The following is a 26171-nucleotide window of genomic DNA, read 5'->3' on the forward strand; positions in this document are numbered from 1 at the left end:
AAAAAATTAACGGCGTCGGGGGCCCGTGGCGGCAATGTTAAATGAGGCACCCAGTTAACAAGTTGATTGAGTTTAATTTTACAAAATTACAAATATGTCATAAACTTACTTGCCGACAAATAGGTATTTCAGCGATGGTTTGATTACGGCGACTCTTTTTTTCGCTGATTTATAGACATTTGATTTGATTGTTTGGTTCTGACGACCTATTTCTTAAGCTAATCACACATTATGCACAACAGTGTTTGGAGGCCACTAAGACCTGGGGCGGAGCTCCCTTTCCGCCCCCGCCCCCCTAATTCCGCTAGAGATTAATGGTCTAGATTTTAAGTAACAAGGGATCCTGGTTTCACAAATTAGAGGATGGTAAGGACTTATCACTAAGCATCATATGTAAATCAATGCCGTACAGATACGATTGACATTTCTTTATTTATCCTATACTATATACTTTCTCCCACTCTTTATCTTGTCACACCACATGCCAGGACCTACCAATCTTTTTTTACAACTTTAATTTTGTTATAAATTTAAATATTAAAATATTATTAAATACATGTAAGCCTGTGCGAAATAAGCAATACCTTGATCAACATTTGACGCAGCCAACGGCGCTCACACAATCAATAGCCGTTTTTAGGTTTCAGTTTAAATATTCAAAGACAATCAATGAAACGGCGGACTTTATGCTCTATAAATAATCGATATTGTCTATGACTAGCTTGTTGCGCGCGACTCTTGTGAAGAAATACTAATAATTTTTATGAGACACTTGATGATATATCTTACTTTTGACCTAAATAATAATACATATAGGTATTACAAATTACTTATCAAATTTCTTGAGGTAGGTACTCTATACATTTTATGATTTATTTATTGACAGACACCAAAATTTGTGGAGAATTCATAAGACCATGTCAAGTATTCATGATGTCTTCGAGGTTCAAGGATATTTCATAAACGGAGTTCCAAATTTCTGGTAACATCGTTAAATAGAAATATTTAAAATTTAATTCAACATTCCTTAATAAACAGTTCATGTTTAACTATATAGAAAAACATAAACGATTTCACGAATAGGTCTTATCAAAATGCGCACGTAAATCCATAGTGAAACGCTAGTGTTACGAAATTCGTATAGGAGGACGAGAGCGTTTCAATTCTAAAACTATATACAAACAGTCTTCATCTTGTCCAAAAACTTTCGTAACTAAGTACCTTTACAATTTTAGTTACAATAAAATTTCAACATATTTTATATGTTTACAAATATTTCTTAATATTTTAGATTAAACTATTTTTATATTATTATAAATACTCTATTATACTGACGAAAAATAAACTCCGTATTGAATGTTTAAGTATCGGAACGCACCTCCAGTTTTCAATTTGGCAGAATAGCCGGGTGATAAATCGACGCAAAATTTTGTTTTTTTTTTAACGTATACTGTGTAAATTATTAAAAAATATACTTATTTTATCCAAAAATCTGCGTTGAAACCTTTTTTGTGCCTGGGAAGTGAAATTATTCGTCGTGGAGCCCAATTTAAGCTGTAAGCTCTATTGTTTATTGTTGTTGTGATTTCGCAATTTTTTCCGGCATGGCTGTATACGTGAATATTTCGATCCTTATTTTGAATTTCATACATTTTATTATCACCTGATAATTAATAATCTGTTTCTTATATTACCACATCTGATTGACCTTTTTCACAAATTTTTTTCGTTGCCAAAAATTACATATATTATGTTGGAACATATTATTTTATTACTCGTAAATTAAGTAAAATTTAAAGACATTTTTATAAAAGAATAAATCAATTTTAACTGCTACCATGTTCTCGCATTCTTAAATAAACAATTTTTAAATATTTTTCGCTTTCTTGCATAATCTTAGACACTGCCATAGTAGAATAGCCAAAGAAAAAATGCTTTATCAACCAATATTTGCGACTTAACACAACATTTGTCGGTACTTCGATATTATTTGCAAATTATTATTAAAAGTTGATTTTAAGATAAATATTTATATAGCATTGAAGTAGAATAACGGCAGTTTTATCCTGCCCTTATAGACAAAGAATAAGTATGGTTTTGCCACTACAGTAAAACCACAGAGTACTTAAGTTCAATTGATTTCGAATAATAGGAGTCCTATCATTCGAAATCAATTGAACTTATCCTATCATAGGACAATGAATCTCAACATGGATTAAACAAATTTCTATTTGAAGAGTAGAACCAACCATTGTTCAACATTGAAAGTATTATTGCCACACATAGATTAGTAAAGATACTTCGCTGCCTTGAAATTGAATGAAGCCACAAACAGCTTATTAGTAAGTTCTTGTTTTGAATTCTTGAAAAATAAAAACATTTTTAGAGAAAATTTACGAATAAATAACAAATACTGCATAATTTACATAATAAATAAATAAATATTTCAAATATTTTAAAGACATTTTAGCATGGAGACGTGGCAAAACTTTTTTACGCAACTATTTCAATTCTCAAAACTGGGTACATTTTCTTGTTAGGAGTGAGTAATCTTTATTAATCTATGTTGCCACATCTATTTCTGCTTACTAAAGAAGAGTACTTCAGTATTATAATTTCAAAAATTTGGTATTGCAGAAAAACTTATCCGAGGTGTTCCAACTTAGTCCTTCGGCATTGCAATACTTGTCCGTGTAGAATAGGACTACTGTATCTCTAACGGTAACTAACATTGTGACACGAGAATTTTATATTTAAGATAAACACAGTATTTTCTTTAACCCTATTCTGTTCTAGTACAGATATGCGGCTATAGTATATCAGTGGGTGAATGTTTGTTTGTGAATATTATTCCTCTCCAGTGAAAATGTATGTTTAGATTGTTTTAAACATCATGTAGTATATGTACTGCTATTCTCGTCATGCACTGGCTTGACAACTCACTATGTGCGCAGGCGGTCCACTCTCACCCTTGGCTCTCGCGACACTGACGCCGCGCGCCCCGCCACACCGTGAGCACAAGACAGTGTTTATAGCTGTGCTGTACTTTACTTAATAGTCATGATACAAACACTACACAATTTTTTTTTACCACGCTTTTATTAGATGACCTGTATGTATGTATGTAAGTAACAAGTAACGGAATCTTTGAACCCGATTTCTATCCACTTCGAACGTTCAGTTTAATTAAATTTTTTGAAGAATTATCAAAAACTGATGACAATACACGATTTTAATAATTTTGTACCATTGTCCTTATCAACATCCTCAGGATTAACGATTTTCGAGGCGAGATTGTTCGGCGCCTTAGAGAAAGTTCATCGCAAGTTACTAGATTGTAAATAATTATTGCTTTTTAGTTTCAATAACTGTTATAGCGTGATTTTAGTTTAGAAAATAATAATGTTATTTCCCTATAACTCAGATGTTCTAAAACATATCTATAATGCCCTCTTTTAGAATGATTTTTAGGATTCTGTACTCAAAGGTTAAAACGAAACCCTCCGCTGTCTGTTCGTCATTGGGCTTTATCTCTTAAACCGTAATAGATAGACACTTGATTTTTTTACAAACGATGCATAATGGTGGTCGCTATAATAACAAATACTAAAAATTAATAAAATAAATATAGTTCAAAAAATGATAAATGAAGCACCCCACGATTTTTTCTCAATTATACTATTTACTGTTCCTTAATTGATTCCTAGATTGAAGATTATTTTTTACTTTTTAGTTGATTTTATCATAAAAGCGTGTTTTTTACTTTTTTGAACTATATTTATTACCACGCTTTTATTAGCTTGACCTGTATGTATGTATGTAACGGAATCTTTGAACTCGATTTTTACCCACTGAACGAACGACTTGAACGGTCCGATTTATTGAAGATTTTGAACAATTATCACGAATCGATGGCAATAATTTCATTCCATTCTTCTCATCGGGATCGTCAAGAATCAGAATTAAAACTTTCGCTTGTGCGACTTTAGCGTGCAGATTTTAGATTTGAGCAGTGATAGCTTAATGGTTAAGAAACTCGGCCGCTCGAACGAGAGGTCCGAGGTTCAAATCCCAGGCACGCACCTCTAATTTTTCAAAGTTATGTGCGTATTAGAATTTAATTATCGCTTGCTGAACGGTGAAGGAAAACATCGTGAGGAAACCTGCATACCTGAGAGATTTATACAAAAAATCTCAAAGGTATGTGAAGTCTACCAATACGCACTTGGCCAGCGTGGTGGAGTATGGCCTAATCCTTCTCATTATGGGAGGAGACCCGTGCCCAGCAGTGGGACAGTAATGGGTTGCTGATGATGATGATTTTAGCGTGGTTATTAGTTTTTAAACTATATTTATTTTAACCACTCCGTTCCAGTGGAGATATGCGCGGGCGAGTCGTGGCGCGGCGCCGGCGTGGCGCGCTCGCCGTCGCACGAGTCCGTCACCACCGACCTGTCGCTGTTCAGCGTGTCCTCCGCCGCTTCGGACGCGCGTGTGCTACGGTTGCTGGCCAGCAAGGTATAATACGGAACATTTTGAAGGTGGTACTACCTCTAGCGGCTTTAGAGGCGGTCCTAAGGAACTTTTGAAGGCAGTAGCCGCTTACCATCAGGTGGACTGCATGCTCGTCTGCTACTCCTATATTATATTAAAAAAAATAGCGGCTTATGGGAGGGGCGGAAGGGACGGTCCGCCCCGGTCCCCTGATCCTGGGGGGCTAAACACAGTTGCTAAAAAAAGGTCGGTCAGAACCAAATAATCTATGTTTTTTTTTATAATATAGGAGTAGCAGACGAGCATGCAGTCCACCTGACGGTAAGTGGCTACTGCCGCCCTTGGACATCTGTAATCAACCCCAGATAGAATTAGATATTCCTACCTGAAGTCGGCCACAGATGCACCGCTACCCCTGAGGACTAAGCTGGAACGCCTCGGAGAAGTCTGTCTCATTTACTACACCTTTCAAGCCGGAACACAGCAGCGCTTATCACTGCTGTCATAAGGTAGAAATAGGTGTGGCGGAGGTGCCGCCGGAGTCGAACCACAAAGGATTCTACCACCTTCAAATGAAATGTGTATCAGCCAGCGAAAATAAAAAAGGTCACCAAATCACAGGCGAACTTTTTACACTGGGAGCCTCAACTTTCCGCCCCGGGCCTCCGACCTTAGTCCGCCATTGCGTAGAACCCTCTGAGGTTCGACTCCGGTGGCACCACCGCCACACCTATTTCTGTTATAACAGCAGTATTAACTGCTGTGTTCTGGTTTGAAGGGTGTGGTAAGGGAGATATACTTTTTTCAGGCGTTCCATCTTAGTCCTCAGGGGTAGTGGCGCGTCTGTGGACGACCTCAGGTAGGAATATCTAATCCTATCTGGGGTTAATAACTGATGCGAACCACATGCTCGTCTGCTACTCCTATATTGCAAAATTGATGTGAAACATCTATAGCCGCAAGTAAAACCGATTTCTGGCGTGGCGACGCATGCCGTCGCCACGCTATACGATGGTATATATATACAATCTATATGCAGTAGTGTGTACGGTGTGGCGACGCGTCGCCATGCGCAATCGAATTCAATAAATAGTCATCGTTATCTGAAAAAAAATCGTAATATTTTATTTTATCATTATGACATATTTAGTTCCTATCACAATATGTTCTTTTCTGCATATTACTTTTACAAAATAATGTCGATGTTTCACATCTGCCAGGCGTCCCGTGACGGCTCACATTTTTTTTTTAATAAAGGAATGCATCTGTTTCAGGCTGGTCAAGGTCCAGATCCATCCCTGAGGGTGGCCAGCCCCAACCCTGATAGCAAGGCTATAAAGTAAGTATTGTAATTTAAAAAAATAAATGGCCTTGTAGAGTCCGCGCCAAATTTCTAGTCCGCTCTGAAAACTTTGTTTATTTGTTTGAATGTAATGAATAGGTTCAAAAACTACTGGACCGATTTTAAAAATTCTTTCACCATTCGAAAGCTACATTATCCACGAGTAACATAGGCTATATTTTATATGAAATATATTTGTTAAATAGATTTTGAGGCGGTACAAAGTTTGCCGGGTTAGCTAGTGTTATATAAAAAAAAGAAAACCAGGTATCATGTCGAAGAGTTTTACCTTCAATATTTCTATTATTTCACAATGTCCATTTTCAATGCCGTAACCAACATTAACATTCACACATGAACGCGCATGTTTACAATATTAACACCGAATTTTCCGGTTGCATTTTTTACCCATTCTAACTCTTAACACTTCGAGTATAGTCTGACAAACTTTTATATGCGTGTGGCAGTGTTCGAAAACAGTCATTTGGTGTCAGCTTCTCGAGAAACTTAAATATTCCCCGGTAAAAAGTTTAGTTTTTACGATAAAATAATAAAATTACGATCTTAAAAATTATAACTTCTGTTATTAGTCGATAAATTGTTTTGTTTTTCATATTATTATTACAGATTAATAATAATATCGTGGGCTTGAGGTCATAGGGGCGTTATACGTAATAAATACTTTTACCACGCTTTTATTAGCTTGACCTGTATGTATGTAACGGAATCTTTGAACTCGATTTTTACCCACTTTGAACGGTCCGATTAATTTAAAATTTTGAACACTTATCAAGAACCGATGACTAAACACGATTTTAATAATTTTGTTCCTCTCCTCATCGGGATCGTCATGGTTAACGATTTTCCTTCTGCAATTTTAGCGTGGTTTTTAGTTTTTAAACTATAATTTATTGAGGGGATATAAAAATTTAATAACTTATCTTTAGGTTTGAAATCAAAATAACATAAAATCGAATTTTTGTATACGCCCTAAGCTTTGAAGCCCGCGATTTATTAAATATCTAAATATGTATATATAACTCAAAGGTGACTGACTGACATAGTGATCTATCAACGCACAGCCAAACCACTGGACAGATCGGGCTGAAATTTGGCATGCAGGTAGATGTTATGACGTAGGCATCCGCTAAGAAAGGATTTTGATCAATTCTACCCCAAGGGGATAAAATAGGGGATGAAAATATTACTTCGTAACGCGAGCGAAGACGCGGACAAAAGCTCGTTGATAAATATAATTCTTAAATTTTCCACTTCTTAGGTAATTTTTCCAACCTAGCAACATTATGGTCGCCTTTGGCGCCCTCGCAACAAGCACAGATAAGTTTGTCGGACTATAAATGATTTGAAATGCAGATAAAATAAATAACATTAACAATACGCTTCAGTACGGTAATTAACTTGGTTAATTAGTGTAATATGAATCAGTTGCGGAATACAGTAGTGTTTTAGTAATAATAGTGTAATATACACGACGTGCGATAAAATTAAACGCAAATATCTAAAAATAATATTTAATAAGTTTAAAATTCGAACTAAATAAATATTCGCGCATAGTGAATTATTACAAGGACTGTAAAAAAAACAATTATTGTTTATTTGAGATTAAAAGCAAATACTAAAAAAGAATATAAAATAAATACGTTTAAAATTCGAACTCTGTAAGTTAGACTATTTTTTTTAATATATTCGCGTCATAGTGTTTTTTTTTTCTATAAAAGAACTCTAAAAATCAATGATTTCTTAAATGGAATGCCAAATACGGACTAAATTAATATGAACCTATTGAAAGTGTAACTAAATATAGTTAATGTATTATAAAAGTTTCCACTGGTGTCATAGCATATGAATAATAAATATTGTTTTGGTCAAAACCGGTTGTAACGTTTTCAAAATTGTCCGTAGCAAAAGATTATTTTTTGTCTCTTTTTTTTGGTAAAAAGTTTTAATTTTAATTCTAGTCGTTTTTACTTGAGTGTTGTGTGTGCTTAAGTTACATTGTTCATATTGTAATTTGGACTGTTAAATAATAATGGCATCCTGGTAAGTTGAAAATGTCTAAATAATTCCCATTTATTTAAAATAGAAGTAAACATAACAGTAGATACAGATGGTTTTACATCCAGATTCAGGTTATACGTCTTAAAATTTTAAATTTAGTGATTAAGAAACTCGGCTCTCGATCGAGGGGTCCGAGGTTCAAATCCTAGGTACGCACCTCTGGTTTTTCAAAGTTATGTGTGTATTGGAAGTTAATTATCACTTGCTTAAACGGTGAAGGAAAACATCGTGAGGAAACTCACATACCTGAGAATTCTTGAAGAAGAAAAAAGTTTTCAAAGGTATGTGAAGTCTACCATTTCGCACTTGGCCAGCGCTGTGGACTATGGCCTTATCTTTCTCACTCTGAGAGGAGACTCGTGCACAGCAGTGGGACAATAATGGGTTGATGATGACAAAATAAAAATAATTGTAATAAATGTTGGTTTAGTACATATTTCTGAAGTCGGCGTTCGTATTGGACACGCTGTTTGCCGCTATCCAACGAAATATGATATCATATGAGCGCCGATCAGAACTATGTACTAAACCAACATTTATTATAATTATTTTTTACTTTATAGTGATCATAGATTAGTAAAGATTACTCACTCCTAACAAGAAAATGTAACCAGTTTTGACAATTAAAATGGTCACTGTCATCTATTTTCGTGTTAAAAAAATATTAAAAATGTAGTTTTTAGATAATTTACGAATGAAACGATATTTCTCCGCAGTTTTTCTTCGATTTCATGTTTTTGCACCACTAAATTATTATTATGGCAGCCATTAAATGGCTGGCACATTTGGCAGCCGTTTAAGCTATTTAATGGCTTCCTTCAATTACAAGGCCTTGAGATATCTATACTTATCTATGGTAGTGACATAGAAGTCGGTTGTATTTTTTTTTTTGTTAAACTTTTATTGAATTGTATTATGTGCCCCCAGGCGCGGGTCCGGAGCCCTATCACCTTCGTTTTCAGTCCTATGTTATGTTCCACCCACGTGAGTCCGGAGCCCTATCATCTCAGTTTTCAGCCCTATTTGATGTCCCCCAGGCGCGGGTCCGGAGCCCTATCGCTGACCAGCAGCGCACCCTCGGGCGACGCGTGCCGCGAGCTGCTGGCGGGCTGCGCGGCGCTGTGCGCGCAGCTCGGGCTCCGCCGCTCCTTCAGCGCCGCGGACGTTAGCGCTGCGCCCTCCAAGCAACCGTTGAGGAGGTGAGTGGTACATTGAAGTTTAGATTTTAAGTTTAAGGAGCTGATGTTAGCGCTGCGCCCTCTAAATAGCCGTTACGGAGATACTACATTCAAGTGTAAATTTAAAGTGTAAAGCCCGCTCCACATTCTCGCGAGCATCTTGCGAGAATCTCGCGAGAACGCGAGAAAATCCCGTTTCGTATAGGCTACACATTCTCGTTTGTCGTGCTTTTCTTACGTTCTCGCGAGAATGTGGAACGGGCTTAAGGAGCCGATGTTAGCGCTGCGCCCTGCAAGCAACCGTTACAGAGGTGGTTGGTACATTGAAATTAAGATTTTAAGTTTAAGGAGCTGATGCTAACACTGCGCCCTTCATACAACCGTTACGGAACCGTTACAGTTTAACATTAACAGTAAATTGTGGTATATGCTTATAAATATCGTAAAATTAAGTGAATTTGACACGAAATCATTATTAAAATATCATTGCAACTTATTTTTCAGCGCGACTTCTGAGGTGGGTCTGTGTGCAGCACTGGAGGCTCTCACGCTGACAGCCAACTCGCGCTCCTGCAGCACCTGGGTCGCTGGTGAGGGACTTTTCTAGTTCATTCACTCACTCAACACACCATTCACTCAAGTCACCACTCACTCAACTCACCATTCACTCAACTCATCACTTACTCAACTCATCACTCACTTAACTCATCACTTACTCAGTTTATCTCTTATTCATCACATCACTCACTCAACTCACCATTCACTCAACTCATCACTTACTCAGTTTATTTCTTATTCATCACATCACTCACTCAACTCATCACTCACTCAACTCACCACTCACTCAACTCATCACTCACTCAACTCATCACTCAACTCATCACTTACTCAACTCATCACTCACTTAACTCATCACTTACTCAGTTTATCTCTTATTCATCACATCATTTACTCAACTCATCACTCAAGCAACTCATCATTTCCTTAACTGATGACTCACTCAACATATCACTCGCTGAACTCATCACTCATTCAACATCACATACTCAACACATTACCCCCTCAAAACATCACTAACACAATACATTGTTCACTCGCTCAATCGTTTATCAATCCATAAGTTATCTATGTCCATCATAGATTAGTAAAGATTACTCACTCCTAACAAGAAAATGTACCCAGTTTTGAGAATTGAAATAGTTGCGTAAAAAAGTTTTGCCACGTCTCCGTGCTAAAATGTCCCTAAAATATTTGAAATAATTATTTATTTATTATGTAAATTACGCAGTATTAGTTATTTATTCGTAAATTTTCTGTTTTCTGTGTTTTTATTTGTCAGGAATTAAAAAAAAGAACTTACTAATAAGCCGTTTGTGGCTTCATTCAATTTCAAGGCGGCGAAGTATCCTTACTAATCTATGATGTCCATTTACATACTCAGTAACTCTTTCGTACACTTACATACTTATGCATTACACTTACATACATGTGCTTACGCGAGCCAGTCGGCCTGTGTGTGTGTTATAGAATGTACAGTGTACTCATGTGTGTGATCCTTGTATCTGTATGTTTTTATACTGTAGTGTGTGTAAGACTCTTAGTTATATACGATAGGTTAAGCCTAGTATTAGTAGAGTAATAATAAATACATCATCATAGCAAGACGCCTCTCAATAATACAAGAGTCTGCGCTTTCAATTGTTAGCTGTTCAGTCGTGGGTTATGCACAATGAAACGCAGAGTTGATTCTTAGACACACCGTATATTGCTCGGGCAGAGTAACGTCCTACACAATGATCGTATCTCGAATGTTCTGTAATAATCTTCTACCCTATTTATATAATTTCATCATTGAGTCAAATATCGACTAATTAGATTTAAAAATACAAAATAAATATAAAATGCCAATTACAATGACTAAATAACTTAAAAAATAATTAAGAATGCTAATCAATAATTATAGTAATAATCACAATGTAAATATTTAATTATTAATAAACAGATCAACTATAATACGACATATCCGTTGTAACTCTATTGAGTAGTTGGTAACATTCGGCCATCCTGTGTAGGCCGTGTCCCACGGCTCGCATTCTGCTGTGTTTCAGAGCTGACACCAAAGACCTGAAATGGAAATAAGATTCAGCAGTAACTTATTACGTGACGAATATTTTAAAGACTTAATTAATAGATAGATTGTTCATTTGTAGTTTTATTTTCTTTTTATTTCTGCAGCAGGTATGTAATGATATTCATGTAAGCCACTGAGATTTATTCAATTCAGTTATTTTCATCTTTCTAAAGTCTTGTATATATAATAAAGAATTAATTGTATAATTGCATTAGTCTTTGTATCAAATATGTCAAGCAGTCTGTCTACTAAAACACACAGTCTACATGTTTAATAATATAATCACACCCTATTTACATAGACTTTTGATCCCCTAGCCGTCTCTATATAGAAAATATAATCACACAGAGACTTGATCACACAGCCGTCTTTATATAGAAAATATATTCACACAGATAGACTTGATCACACAGCCGTCTATATAGAAAATATATTCACACAGATAGACTTGATCACACAGCCGTCTATATAGAAAATATATTCACACAGATAGACTTGATCACACAGCCGTCTATATAGAAAATATATTCACACAGATAGACTTGATCACACAGCCGTCTATATAGAAAATATATTCACACAGATAGACTTGATCACACAGCCGTCTATATAGAAAATATATTCACACAGATAGACTTGATCACACAGCCGTCTATATAGAAAATATATTCACACAGATAGACTTGATCACACAGCCGTCTATATAGAAAATATATTCACACAGATAGACTTGATCACACAGCCGTCTATATAGAAAATATATTCACACAGATAGACTTGATCACACAGCCGTCTATATAGAAAATATATTCACACAGATAGACTTGATCACACAGCCGTCTATATAGAAAATATATTCACACAGATAGACTTGATCACACAGCCGTCTATATAGAAAATATATTCACACAGATAGACTTGATCACACAGCCGTCTATATAGAAAATATATTCACACAGATAGACTTGATCACACAGCCGTCTATATAGAAAATATATTCACACAGATAGACTTGATCACACAGCCGTCTATATAGAAAATATATTCACACAGATAGACTTGATCACATAGCCATCTATATTCATGTAAACTGGTTCACATAGCTGTTCATACGAGGATTTAAGGACTCGAACACTCAGCTTTCCTTACTTACATAAACTTGATCACTTAGCTGTCTTTACTAATATTAACACAAAAATAAAAGTGTATACATGTAAATTTTGTAAATAAGTTATTTTATAGTTATAGTTTAATTTATTATTTTTAATTTAATGTAAATTTAATTATAATCAACTCATTTCGTCTTGGTCAAACATATGGCTAATTTATAATGAAACCAGTTATTAGGTATGTTATATAAGTTATCATTTTTTTAAATTATAATTGTAAATATTTTCAGTAATAAAGTAAAATATATTTAATAAAAGTGTTATTTAATTATGTTTATAAGTAGGATATGGAGAAACAGTTATTTACAATTTTATAATGTAGTAACTTAAATGCATACTATACTTCATTGACAATACTTAATTAAGAATCACACATCTGTAACGATCACGTTATTTATCGAATATAATTGTGAAATCAAACACTGATAAATGTATATCAATTAACTTTCAAGAAGATCAATCAGATCATCCCTATCTACCTCTCGGTCACTGTCTGAACTATCATCCTCTGACATAGTAGGTTTGTATGGCCGTAGAGTCTCACCACGTACTATGGCATCGAACCTTTTGTACCCTTTCATGCCCTTTATACTCGTGATTGTGTATCGGTCTATTGAGCTATCTGCCTTACATATTCTGTAGGGACCTGTGTATAATCCGTTTAATTTTTTAGTGACACCAGTAACTGCATCCCTAGCTACACCACCTTTCCAAAGGACTAATTGACCTATAGTATATTTAATACACTTTTTATGCTTTTTATCGAATTGTCTTTTCATGGTAGTCATATTTCTATCAATCCGAAGCTTAGCAGTTTCCCTATTAGCCTGTAGTTCTTTTAGCTGAGTCTCAGAGACAGAAGGTGCATCTGAAGGAAAGGACGGATATCTAGAATTTTTATGACCGAACATAAGATTGAATGGCGAGAACCCAGTAGTGGCGTTGGGTGCGTTATTAATTCCCCAAACTATATCATCTAGATTATTGTCCCACGTACATTCGCTTTCGGACATAGTGTTAAGACCATTTAACAATGTGCGATTAACTCGTTCTACTTGACCATTCGAGCGAGGGCTGGCTATTGCATTTAAAATGTGTTTAAATTGATTTTCTTCAGAAAATTGCTTAAAATATCTACTCGTAAAAGCTTTACCTCTATCTGTTATTATTCTAACCGGATAACCAAACTGCATGATAATTTCCTTTAGCAACCGAATAGTCTCTACCGAACTACAATTTTTAGCAGGACGAGCGAATACAAATTTAGTAAAAGCGTCGATTATGACAAGAATATAGGTGTTTCCCTTACGGGTTTTAGCAAAAGGACCTAAATGATCTACGTGCAACGTATGCATAGGTACTCCAGGCTTGTTAATTGGATGTAATTCGCCTTCCAACCTACCATAATTGCCCTTATTAAATGCACATTGTAAGCATGAATTAACATATTTCCTTATAAATCGTGTCATCCCTTCAAACCAAAATTGACTTTTAATAGAACTTTCACATTTTTCAAATCCGGGATGTCCTATTTGATCGTGAAGTTTTTGCAATAGACCATATTTAGCTAACTTTGGGATCACAAAACGTTCACCAGCAACAGTTTTTCTAAAAAGTATATTATCTTTAACAATGTAATTTGCAGATAAATTTGAATCTGATTTATCGCGTAGTCTAGTAATAATGTTTTGTATATTGTCATCTTGTAACTGCAAAGTTATTAGCCAATCGGAATTGTCAATCATGAGTATAGTACTAGTCGCGGGGTTTCTACTTAATGCATCTACGTGCTTCATGCGTTCGCCCGGCCTATATTCAATATCAATATCAAATTCCTGAATAGTGAGCCACCAACGAGCTATTCGAGGAACTAAATCACGTTTCACAAGGGTGGCTCTTAAGGCCGAACAATCAGTAATAACTCTAACTTTAATGCCTGTAAAATAAATTCGGAAACGTTTGAGGGATTCAACGACAGCAAGTGTTTCGAGCTCGTAACTATGATAATGTTTTTCTTCGTTAGTAGTTACCCTACTGAAATAAGCCACGGGTTTTAAGCTACCATCGCTCTGATATTGTAAAAAGATACCACCTAAGCCTACTTTACTGGCGTCAGTATGCAATTCTGTTCTAGCATCGGCGTTGTAAATGGCTAAGACTGGTTTTTCAATTAAACGCTGCTTGAGGGTTTTAAAAGCATTTTCTTGGTCAGAGCCCCAATACCATTTTACATCGTTTTTAGTAAGTAAGGTAAGAGGGCGAGCAATTTGAGCAAAATTTCGAACGAATTTTCTGAAATACGACGTTAATCCAATAAATTGCCTAATTTCGTGTACGTTTCGTGGTCTATTATATTCAGCAACACATTTAACCTTAGCCTGGCCTGGTTGTATCGTTCCAGCTGAGATTTCATGGCCTAGATAAGTTGCAGTTTGCTTTAGAAAAGAACATTTATTCAGATTTAATTTTAAATTTGCCTGTGTCAGTAATTGTAAGACTTTTTCTAACAACACTAAACCTTCCTGCACAGTTGTTGTAGGCAACATTACGTCATCCAAATACAAAGCGATGTTTTGATCGATTCTACCTAGTGTCATCTGTATTAACCGTGAAAAAACAGCCGGACCGTTAGCCAACCCGAAGGGCATTTTTAAAAACTCATATTGACCTGATGGAGTTACGAATGCAGTTTTAGGTATTGAATCTTCATCAAGACTAATCTGATAATAACCTTGAGCGAGATCAAGGGTTGTAAAGAAGAATTTACCTGATAGCTTATTGACCTGATCCTCAATGTGTGGCAAAGGATACCTATCTTTTACAGTTTTAGAATTTAAAGCCCTATAATCAACACAGAGTCTAAAGTCCCCACCCTTTTTCTTAACCAAAACTACAGGACTAGCATAATCGGACATGGATTCCCTGATTATACCTGCCTCTAATAAGTCTTTGATTTTTCCGTTTACTATTTCGTTTTCTTTATGTGATAATCTATAAGGTTTGCAATAAACAGGCTGGTTATTAAATGTTCGAATGTGCATTTTTATAAGATCAGTGCAACCTAAGTCCTTGGTACTTCTAGCAAATGAGTGACCGTATTTGTTTAAAAGTAATAATAGTTGTTTGTTTTCCGAATCACTAAGTTGACCCTTCTCAATGTCAGTTAAGTTTATGCTAATATTCTCCCTTTCCGAACTATCTATAGTTAGTATTCTAGACTCATTATTGCACACCGGTATTGTCACTAATTCTGCCCTAGCTATTAACCTATGAGCCCCCCATACTACATCTGTACAGCCCAAATTAATAACTTTCAAATGAGAATGATATTTGTTAATAGTAGCCGAGGGTATGAAATAGGTTATGTTTCCTAACTGTACCCATACTGTATTCGTTAAAAATGTGTGCTCCTTTACACTAATTCCCTGACAGTCAACATAGACCTCTACATATACTTGACTTTGTTTAGGTATTATAACTTTATTTTTTAAATAAACTGGAAACTTTATAAGAAAATCAGATCCCTCTAGATTCAAGTCTGTAAATACATTCTGTACATCTTGGCTTTGAACAAAACGTGTAGCAGATGCCGATGTCACTAAACTAACATTTTTACTATTAATCATTGTTTGTCCAATTAATAAATCGATATCAGATGCTATATAATTAGTTAATTCAACAATACCGTTTAGTTGTACATCATCTATCAAAATATTTAAGCGACACGAACCCAGTGAATTTACGTGTGCTCCACCAAAACCTTTCATAATAACAACGCTAGGCTCAATTTTAAGTTGTAAGTTCTCAACTTGCGACACACAGAGTACATTAATTTTACTGCCAGTATCTATATATGCTCTAAGTCGATGTCCATTTACTATCACTGTTCTTTTGTATATATCAGCATAAATATCGTAGGTAATGCATAATATTTGACTAACCTTATGTGGTTGGTGTCGCGATGTCCCGGTACTCCCGGCGCCAAACCAGCAAGCCGCAGTGGTGTGCCCGCTGCGTCGGCAATTGTCACAGCGCTCCTTTTGTCTGCAGTCCCGCGCCTCGTGACCCGGCCGCCGACACATGTAACATATCTTCGACTGCAGCTGTTGGGTTGTCGTTGAAGTTGGTGTACTATTGCTGGCTCCTCTTCTCCACACGGATTTTCGGCTAGTATATGGTTCCACTCGTTTGTAATTTTCCAAGGAGGACAGATAGCCATAATAAAGTTGTTCAGGAGTTTCACAACTGTAGGCTTTAGCGTTGGCTATCAATTCAGAAGGCAGGCCCCGGATTATACATGAAATGGCGTCCTCACCGGTGATGTCGCATTTCTTCAACAAGGATAATTTTTCGTGATAGTACTTCGTCATAGTTTCCTTATCTTCTTTAGTCCTCGCCAGCATACGTTCCAATTTGTCGGCGTAGTCAGTAGATCGTGGAAATGCGGTTCGTAACATCTGCTTCCACTCATCCCATGTTAGATCGTAGTTTTCGAGATCGTCGTACCATTCTCGAGCGGAGCCACGTAGACGCAGTTGCATTATAAATGTGCGATCAATGGGGTCCCAGCCGTAAACGTCGCCGAGCTGGTCAATTTTGTGAAGCCACGCTATTACGTTGCTGTTGCTGTCTTCCGGCCGAAATTTAGGAATTACTTCGGCATCGCTGGGGGCCACGTGTCGTTTCTTCTTTTTATTCGTTTGTCGTGCTTCCGAGAAAAAATTAGCACTATTTTCATCTTCCGGGCTTGAGCTTGAGTAGCACTGTTTGCGTTTGCGTCGTCCCAAACCGCCAAGATATGGTCCAGACATTGTGAGCAAATCCCACTTCTGAAATTGTTAGCTGTTCAGTCGTGGGTTATGCACAATGAAACGCAGAGTTGATTCTTAGACACACCGTATATTGCTCGGGCAGAGTAACGTCCTACACAATGATCGTATCTCGAATGTTCTGTAATAATCTTCTACCCTATTTATATAATTTCATCATTGAGTCAAATATCGACTAATTAGATTTAAAAATACAAAATAAATATAAAATGCCAATTACAATGACTAAATAACTTAAAAAATAATTAAGAATGCTAATCAATAATTATAGTAATAATCACAATGTAAATATTTAATTATTAATAAACAGATCAACTATAATACGACATATCCGTTGTAACTCTATTGAGTAGTTGGTAACACATTACAATACATTATGCTACATTTATTCCACAATCAAAATGTCCTCTACTGCTTACTATGACATATTTATTTGTTCTTATAAATATTTTTTAGTTGACAAATGTATTTATTGTTATTGCAGTGGGCGGGTCCCAGCTGCCGTCTCCGCAACGCTCTCACCCCCTCCAACCCCCGCATCGACCCCTCCCCAGTGATAATAAAAAGGTATTTATAATTAAATAAAACGTCATTTCTTGTAAATTTTACTCTTAACACAGTCAAATTTTTTCAATAGAAAATAGGTTGTAAAAGACAGTTTGCAATGAAAGTCCAAATGATCTCCCTCGATATTAGACCGGTTCGCACATGACTAAACGTTCGTCGTTATAATCTATACTAATATTATAAAGAGGAAAACATTGTTTGTTTGTTTGATTGTAATGAATAGGCTCAATAACTACTGGACCGATTTTAAAAATTCTTTCACCATTCGAAAGCTACATTATCCACGAGTAACATAGGCTATATTTTATATGAAATATATTTGATAAATAGATTTTGAGGCGGTACAAAGTTTGCCGGGTCAGCTAGTCTGGTATAAAGGCTTAGAAAAGATTCTTATGGGCTCCAAAACATACATAAAACTACGCATACATACATAGGACTTTAGGTGGTAGAACCATTTATAATTCGCCTCCATCAGCACCACCGCCACACCTGTCTGTTATAACAGCCGTGTAGCGCTGCTGTGTTCTCGTTTGAAGGGTGTGGTAAGGGAGACAGACTTTTCCGAGGCGTTCGAACTTAGTTCTCAGGGGTAGCGGCGCATCTGTGTCGACCCCAGGCGGGAATCCAATCGTATCTTGGGTCAATTACAGATGTCCGTACGGCAGTAGCCACTGCATGCTCGACTGCTATTTCTATATTATAAAAAAAACTTTCACTTAAAGTTGATCACACACGTTTATACTAGTTTAGTCCGCACAAAACTGCTAGTCCGCTCTGAATATAGAAATGAATCGCATCGCCATAGCAAGTTGTATGACTACACCTGCTCGCAACAACTTCAGAGCGGACTAGCAGTTTGGCAGGGATTATATCCACTTAACATTAGATGAATTGCACACTTTACAAATTTAAAATGAAAGCAATTTAGATGAGCTCGATATGTGAACAGATCTAAAGTTGATATTGCAGGTGCGCCAGAACTACATCAAGCGCCGCTTGCTCACCACGTACCGCGCGCTCGAGAGGATGTCGCAGTCAGAGTTCAATCTGGATCGCCTAGAGGTGAGATTACATCATAACTAATATTCATAGATTAGTAAAGATTACTCACTCCTAACAAGAAAATTTACCCAGTTTTGACAATTGAAATTGTCACTGTCATCTATTTTCGTGCTTGAAAAATATTTAAAAAATATGAACGAATGAAACGATATTTTTTCGTTTTGGTGTTTTTGCACCACTTATCTGCACTTTGTTCCGCATAAATTACACAACGACAGCCATTAAACGGCTGACAAATTTGTCAGCCGTTTAAGCCATTTAATGGCTTCCTTAAATTACAAGGCGGTGAGATATATGTATATACTTATCTATGCTAATATTATAAATACGAATGTGAGATTGTTTGCTTGCTTCACTTTCATATCTTTACCGAATAACTAATTGTCATGTAATTTTCTACACACGTTGGGGATTCAGAAAAGGACATAGGGTACTTTTTATTCCAATAAAAATACCGTTATGAAAAGCCTTTTGACCGCGAGGGAAGCCGTAGGTAGTAGTACATAATATATAAGTACATAATATTTATGTATTTTTCTTTGCCATGGCCTATAGCGCAAACAGCTTAACGGATTGTATAATAATAATGATAAATTTATTTATTTTCATGAAGCATTACAAAGGTATATTTTATTAAAATTCTTGGGTTAATCTTTTATCATCAACCCATTGCTGTCCCACTGGGTCTCCTCTCAGAATGAGAAGGATTAGGCCATAGTTCACCGTGCTGGACAAGTGCGTATTGGTAGACTTCACATGCCAGATTTTCTTTTTTATAAATCTCTCAGGTATGCAGGTTTCCTCACGATGTTTTTCTTCGCCGTTTAAGCAAGTGATAACTCGATCGAGAGGCCGAGTTTCTTAGCCACTAGGCTATCATTGCTACAATGCTGGGTAATCTTTATTAAATTTAAGTATCGTCAGCTTCCTAAACTGGGTAAAAAGCTTCTACTAATATAGGCAACTTAAATCTCCCTAAAGTGTGTCTGAGTTACTATAATCTTATTAATTATAACTAAGATTGTAACATATGAGGTAGACGAATACAACGACGATTCGTCTAAATTTTTGTATTTTTTGTTGTTTCAATATAGCAAAAATCCAAGCCTCTCATAATGTATAATATTCAAGTATATGATAAAGCTGGCAACTGAAAAACATATTTTACTTGTTCTGATTTGTCATTCTGTCAATGATTCCATGTAATAAAAAGTATCTTTTTGGAGTGAATTTTATTTTATTATATTTCATAGTTTATTTTCTCGTTCTCCTGTGGCCATTTCCCAACATTTGTTTTAATAATATTTGTCTATTTATTTATATTTAGTGAACTATATAACTTCCTCGTCAATAGGTATTATTACAATATCAATGAATTCCTGAACGATAATACATTATCACGATTTATATTATCACATGAAATAATCAAATGAATCGTTTAAATTATTGGTATCCACTATATAGAATTAGAATTATTAATAATGTTTTATTTGATGACATCTCTATAATTATTTAGTTTTAATTTTGACGATTCCTGTATGAGATATATTTGACTTTCCATATAATAATGAACAAGATACATAAAGAACAATGGCCAGATTTCTATAGGAGCTGGACTCGACTTTTATTTTTCATGTCCCAAATTAAACTATAGTTAGATTGGTTTGTCCTTTTGTTGTAAACACCATCCCGTTTGAAAATCATATCTAAATAGCCACGATTTTTTATAAAAACGTCAACTATACTTTTGAGGTTAGGATCAACAACTACCTTTTAACCGAGTGCGGCGTAGCCTAAAAATGTATTTAACGATAAGCGAGTGGGTAATTAGCGATCTCTTTTCTATTTATTGCGATTTCTCTCAGAGAATTACCCAAAAAATGGGACATCTGTCAAAGCACAAGTCCCCTTGTCCGTTTATCAGATATATTTATATAATGCTCTAACTTGCACAACGTGTAGTATAGAAAATCAAGGATGGCACAACATCACACGTGAAGTATTTCTACAAGGCTTTTTTGTGGTTTGACCACTTCAATTTATTCTGGCTGAAGAGAGTTAGTCGCTAGATACATACTGTCTTTCAGTCTTCAATACTCAAGTTGAATAGATATTGACAAATCGAGTACTGGTAAGTTACAGGAGTAAATGAGATGTAATGGTAGGAGCACTTAAATGAAAGAAATAGGTTTGACAAAAATACTTTTTATTCATCATCATCTCTTACAACTACAGCATCGAGGAATGCTGCTGGCTCTGATATTGTCGGCTGATGCCTGGCCCACCCAAGGTACCACACAATTGTCATAACATGTGCACAGCACCCAACCGTTCTTCTACCAACTAGACAATTACAACAATACTCTGTTATAGCTTCCCTTCCAGACACATTATTTTCAATTAATATATAAACATAATACACTTTTCTCGAAATGTGTCTGGATTTAATTTTGCTTTAAATCAAAACCAGAATAATCGTCACAAGTGTAGATATCAGTCCGTAAAACAATGCCAAGGTCAAAACAAGAGAAGAATATTATCCAAAAGTACAGTACGTATCACAATTCACAACAACAAGTGAAGCGAGTATGATGCGAATGCGAATGATTGCCGGGTGTCAATCAATAGCATGGGTCGATGACCACAGACTATGTAACTATTGTCGATGACAAATGACGTTCCGTTGTATGTTTTTGAACAAAACGCTTATACGTGCTATGAACCAACATAATTATTTTTTATGACAAGAATCCAATGCATAATAAATCAACATAGTAGTTGATTTAATGCCTAAATACTAATTTAATTGAATAACAGTTTACAACTATTCAGAAAAACTTGAATAATTATATTTTTTGAATACCAAGTCATTTCATACGCGAAATGAATCGTCAATAGGTGCGTTCTGAAACTATTACTCGAAATAATTTCGAAGAAGTTACAAAAACTGAAATAAATGATTAACTTTTTTTTGTGGCTACATAGAAAGACATTTCTTGTGTTTTTTAAGACCTTAAAACATAAGGGATTTTTTCATATATATGGCATATAGTGACGCCATCGTTTCTTCGTCTGGTACGTTTTGACCATCCTTCTTTTGCACGCCCAATGTGGTAGAACATAAGATAATTGTTATAAATTTAAGATCCTTGTAAAATACTATGTTCTTGCAAATAAATGATTTAATTTGATTTTGATTTGATTTGATATTCCAGGCAGCGGCGGTGTCGGCAGTGGCCAACGCAGCGGGTCCGGGCCCCACCACCCTCGCGGTGCCGCAGACAAAACCACCCCACGCTAAATTTGTGCACCCCGGTAAGAAAACTATTTAATTTTACTAAAGGCTAGCCACACAGAACGCGTATTCTAGCTGCGCTAATAAATCATGACGCTGTCGAGTTGTATTGTACTAAGTTATAGTCCGCGCCAAACTTCTAGTCCGGTCTGAAGTTGCGAACAGGTTTAGTTAGCATATACCGTAGCAACGTAAGGTCACGAGAACGGGCAGTGGAAGGTGCCGGGGGGTACCACGCTGTCTTCGGCGCGATAATATCTACAATTTGCTATTGCGACGCGACTCCTTTCTATATTCGGAGCGGACTAGCAGTTTGGCGCGGACTATAATAACACAACGCAGTGCTAAAGTACGGGGTCAGGTTTTACTTCTAGCGATGACGCCTAACGTGTTCGGTATGCCCAGGCCTTAAATTACAATTTTATAATTAAATATGAATGCAATGAAAGCCTAATTGTTGAAACTTATTCTCACGATCGAGAGGTCCGAAGCCCGAAGGTCGAATACCAGCCCAAGTTCGATAAGTATAAGAATCAGAGGTGCGTGTTTGCATTTTTAGTCGAAGTTTCATCCTGTAGACATAGATTAGTAAAGATTACTCACTCCTAACAAGAAAGTGTACCCAGTTTTGAGAATTGAAATAGTTGCGTAAAAAAGTTTTGCCACGTCTCCGTGCTGAAATTCCCCTAAAATATTTGAAATAATTATTTATTTATTTATTATGTAAATTACGCAGTATTAGTTATTTATTCGTAAATTTTCTCTAAAAATGTTTTTATTTGTCAAGAATTTAAGAAAAGAACTTACAAATAAGCCGTTTGTGGCTTCATTCAATTTCAAGGCGGCGACGTATCTTTACTAATCTATGCCTGTAGACCAGAGAGACTCTCTGGTCTACAGGCATAGATTAGTAAAGAATATAGAGAATAGTAAAATAGAATTTGTTTCATATATTTCATTATGTTGATATTATAATTATAATCATGTAATATCATGAATTGTCAACAGAAGCCGCCCACTTAGCACTCACTGCAGCGGACTTAGAGCGCGAACGAGGCCGACCGCTCTCCAAGTACGAGCGGAACATGATGATATTCAACTGGCTCCACACTCTGGACGAGGCTGCGCCCTTCTAGACGCTTCTAGACACTTCTGGGCGCCTCTAGAAGCTGCTAGGTGCTTTTGGGTACTTCTAGAAACTTCTGGGGACCTCTAGAAGCTGCTAGGTGCTTCTGGGTGCTTCTAGAAACTTCATGGCGCTTCTGGGTGCTTCTAGAAACTTCTGGGTGCTTTTAAAAGCTTCATGGTGCTTCTGGATGCTTCTAGAAACTACTGGACGCTTCTGGAAGCCTCTAGAAGCTTCTGGGTGTTGGGTAAAGAAAGAAAACTGAGAAGGAAGTAAGATAAGTAATATGAATAGCTTTTTAAGTAGGTTGATGTTATAATGACATTGTGACGTTCTAGACACTTCTAGAAGCTTCTGGAAGCTTTTGGGTGCTTCTAGAAGAAAGAAAACTGAGATGGAAGTAAGATAAGTATATGAATAGCTTTGTAAGTAGGTTGATGTTATAATTACATTGTGACCTTCTAGAAGCTTCTGGGTGCTTCTAGAAGGTAAGAAAGTAAGTAAGATATAATATGAATAGTAGGACTTTACTTTCTAACCCGACGCTGAAATGAGAGTATGACGTTCTAGATGCTTCTAGAAGCTTCTGGACGCTTCTGGAAGGTGTGGGAGGAAGTAAGGTATAATATGAATAGCTATTTAAGTAGGTTGACGTTGAAATGACATTGTGACCTTCTAGATGGTTCTAGAACGGGGAGCAGATGGGAGTGGAAGAGGGGAGTAGAATAAGTTATATGAATAGCATTTAAAACAGCTATGAATTAAAATGCCAATGTTGTAAATGCTAAAAACATGAAATAAAAAAGAAATTTAAATTTTTTTTATTACCTCATTCGGGATTGAACCTGGAACCCGGTTATAGTTCGAGAATCTTTTCTGTGCGTGTGGAGGTTTTCGAAAACAGTCATTATTTTGTTGTCAGCTTTATGAGATTTTTACCACGCTTTTATTAGCTTGACCTGTATGTATGTATGTAACGGAATCTTTGAACTCGATTTTTACCCACTTCTAACGGTCCAATTAATTTAAAATTTTGAACAATTATCAAGAACCGATGACAATACATTATTTTAATAATTGTGTCCCATTCTCCTTATCAGGATCGTCAGCATAACTATTTTAGCGGGGTTTTTCAGTTTTTAAACTATAATTATTTAATTACTCCATCTGATTCTTTTTTATTTTTTGCGTTAATTTTCTATAATTGTGATCTTAAAAACTAGGACTTATGTTATTTGTCAATAAAATTAATAATTTTAACATTATTAATAGAGTTTCTTAATAATATGTTAAATATTGATAAATATAGTCGTTAATTTTTTTCCACTTCAAGTTAGTTTCGACAACTTAGCAACATTATGATTTTTAAGGGTTTTGAAGGTGGTAGAACCCTCTGTGGTTAGACTCCGGCGGCACCACCGCCACACCTATTTCTGTTATAACAGCAGTGTTAGGCGCTGCTGTGTTCCGTTTTGAAGGGTGTGGTAAGGGAGACAGACTTTTCCGAGGCGTTCCAGCTTAGTCCTCGGGGGTAGCGGCGCATCTGTGCCCAACTTCAGGTAGGAATATCCTAATCCTATCTGGAGTTGATCACAGATAGGGCAGTAGCCACTTACCATCAGGTAAACTGTATGCTCGTCTGCTATTCCTATATTATAAAAAAATAATTGTCCAGTGGCGCCTCTCCCACATGCACAGAGAAGTTTGTCGAATAATAAATCACAATTTTAATGCTTTTTAAAAACAAATAAAACAGTAAATAGATAAAAAATTACATTTACAACATTTATGAACTTAAAAAATCAATAAAGAATTTATCATTAACATAAAAAAATAATAATAAATTTAAAAATACAAAAATATCCGAGCTTTTTAGATGTTTGAAAAAAATGTGCCGATTAAATATATGTAATAATTATAATATATAATGTTTGTGTGTAGGTATTTGTGTAATAAACAAATATGACGGTTTTCAATCATCATTTAAATCCATTATTAATAAGTTATCTATCAAATGTCTTGTCTATCTTAGATCGATATTTGACAATGGGCATGATGACAATATTAAAAAAGCAATGAATAAATGATTTATGTAAAAGCAATATGTTGAAAAGATTCTCAAAAATGACCCAGTTTTAATATAAAGTATAAGATTTATTATATTTTTAATAAAATAAAAGTATGAAATGAAGTGTTTTAGTCGGCCATTTTATCTGAAACGCTACACGGGGTGAATGACGTCATTTCTGTGCGTGTCGCCGTATTGCTTGAACTTTTCTATGGGATGTCGAAGTGTGACGTCACTAGCAGACGCCATTTTCAATTTAAATTTAGAAATTTGATTAAAAAAATCTATTATTTTCGTTATTACTGAATTTATTGCCGAAATAATATAATTTTTGGAATCGTAGACATGTACTTGCATTATAGAAGGGGATTTCAAAATTTGTCATCATGCTTATTAGTTCATACCGGTTGGCAAATTTCGATCTTTAATAGGAAATTGGGATAGATAGATTATTAATAACAGACAATAGTTATAAGAAATATTGTTCTAGAACATTCTAGACTGTTTAGAAAGAAACAGTAGGGATGGGATTGCATTTATTTTTACCCGTGAATTAAAATTTTATAATACTACCTATTCGAGGTAATATTATAAAATTTTTGGTACATAATTGTACCGTCCATTTTAGTGAAATGTCCCTTAAGTACCATTATTATTATGCCGATAATAAGTCTTAAATAAGCTACTTTATTTTATGTATCAATAAAAAAATTGAGTTTTATCTCTAAATAGAACCAAATGTAAAATAAATCCTAATGTCGAGTCCGCACCCTGCTAAACCTACAAAGCGTGTGGATAGAGTGTTTGACTTATTTTGTGTAGGTTTGC

At 35.7% G+C, this 26171-nt stretch overlaps 2 protein-coding genes across 2 annotated transcripts; one reads left to right on the top strand and one right to left on the bottom strand.

Annotated features, from left to right (window-relative positions):
• The first annotated feature begins 917 nt into the window (after positions 1–917).
• LOC140751209 (uncharacterized) lies at positions 918–24429 on the top strand. The gene is made up of 10 exons (XM_073085071.1): positions 918–924; positions 1524–1556; positions 4376–4518; positions 5769–5833; positions 8953–9114; positions 9598–9683; positions 17707–17789; positions 18762–18854; positions 22070–22169; positions 23158–24429. The coding sequence occupies exons 1-10, from the start codon at positions 918–920 to the stop codon at positions 23283–23285; spliced, it is 900 nt and encodes a 299-aa protein (XP_072941172.1). The 3' UTR covers positions 23286–24429.
• Positions 10836–17566, bottom strand: LOC140751369 (uncharacterized). The gene is made up of 2 exons (XM_073085276.1): positions 16335–17566; positions 10836–11217 (listed from the first exon to the last, which is right to left on the bottom strand). Exons 1-2 carry the CDS (start codon positions 17202–17204, stop codon positions 11128–11130), a joined length of 960 nt encoding a protein of 319 aa, XP_072941377.1. The 5' UTR covers positions 17205–17566; the 3' UTR covers positions 10836–11127.
• Positions 24430–26171: the final 1742 nt, after the last annotated feature.

Source organism: Epargyreus clarus, unplaced genomic scaffold (assembly GCF_041222505.1).
Source record: "Epargyreus clarus isolate Ecla_fem2 unplaced genomic scaffold, WU_Ecla_fem_2.2 ptg000022l, whole genome shotgun sequence".
NCBI lineage: Eukaryota > Metazoa > Arthropoda > Insecta > Lepidoptera > Hesperiidae > Epargyreus > Epargyreus clarus.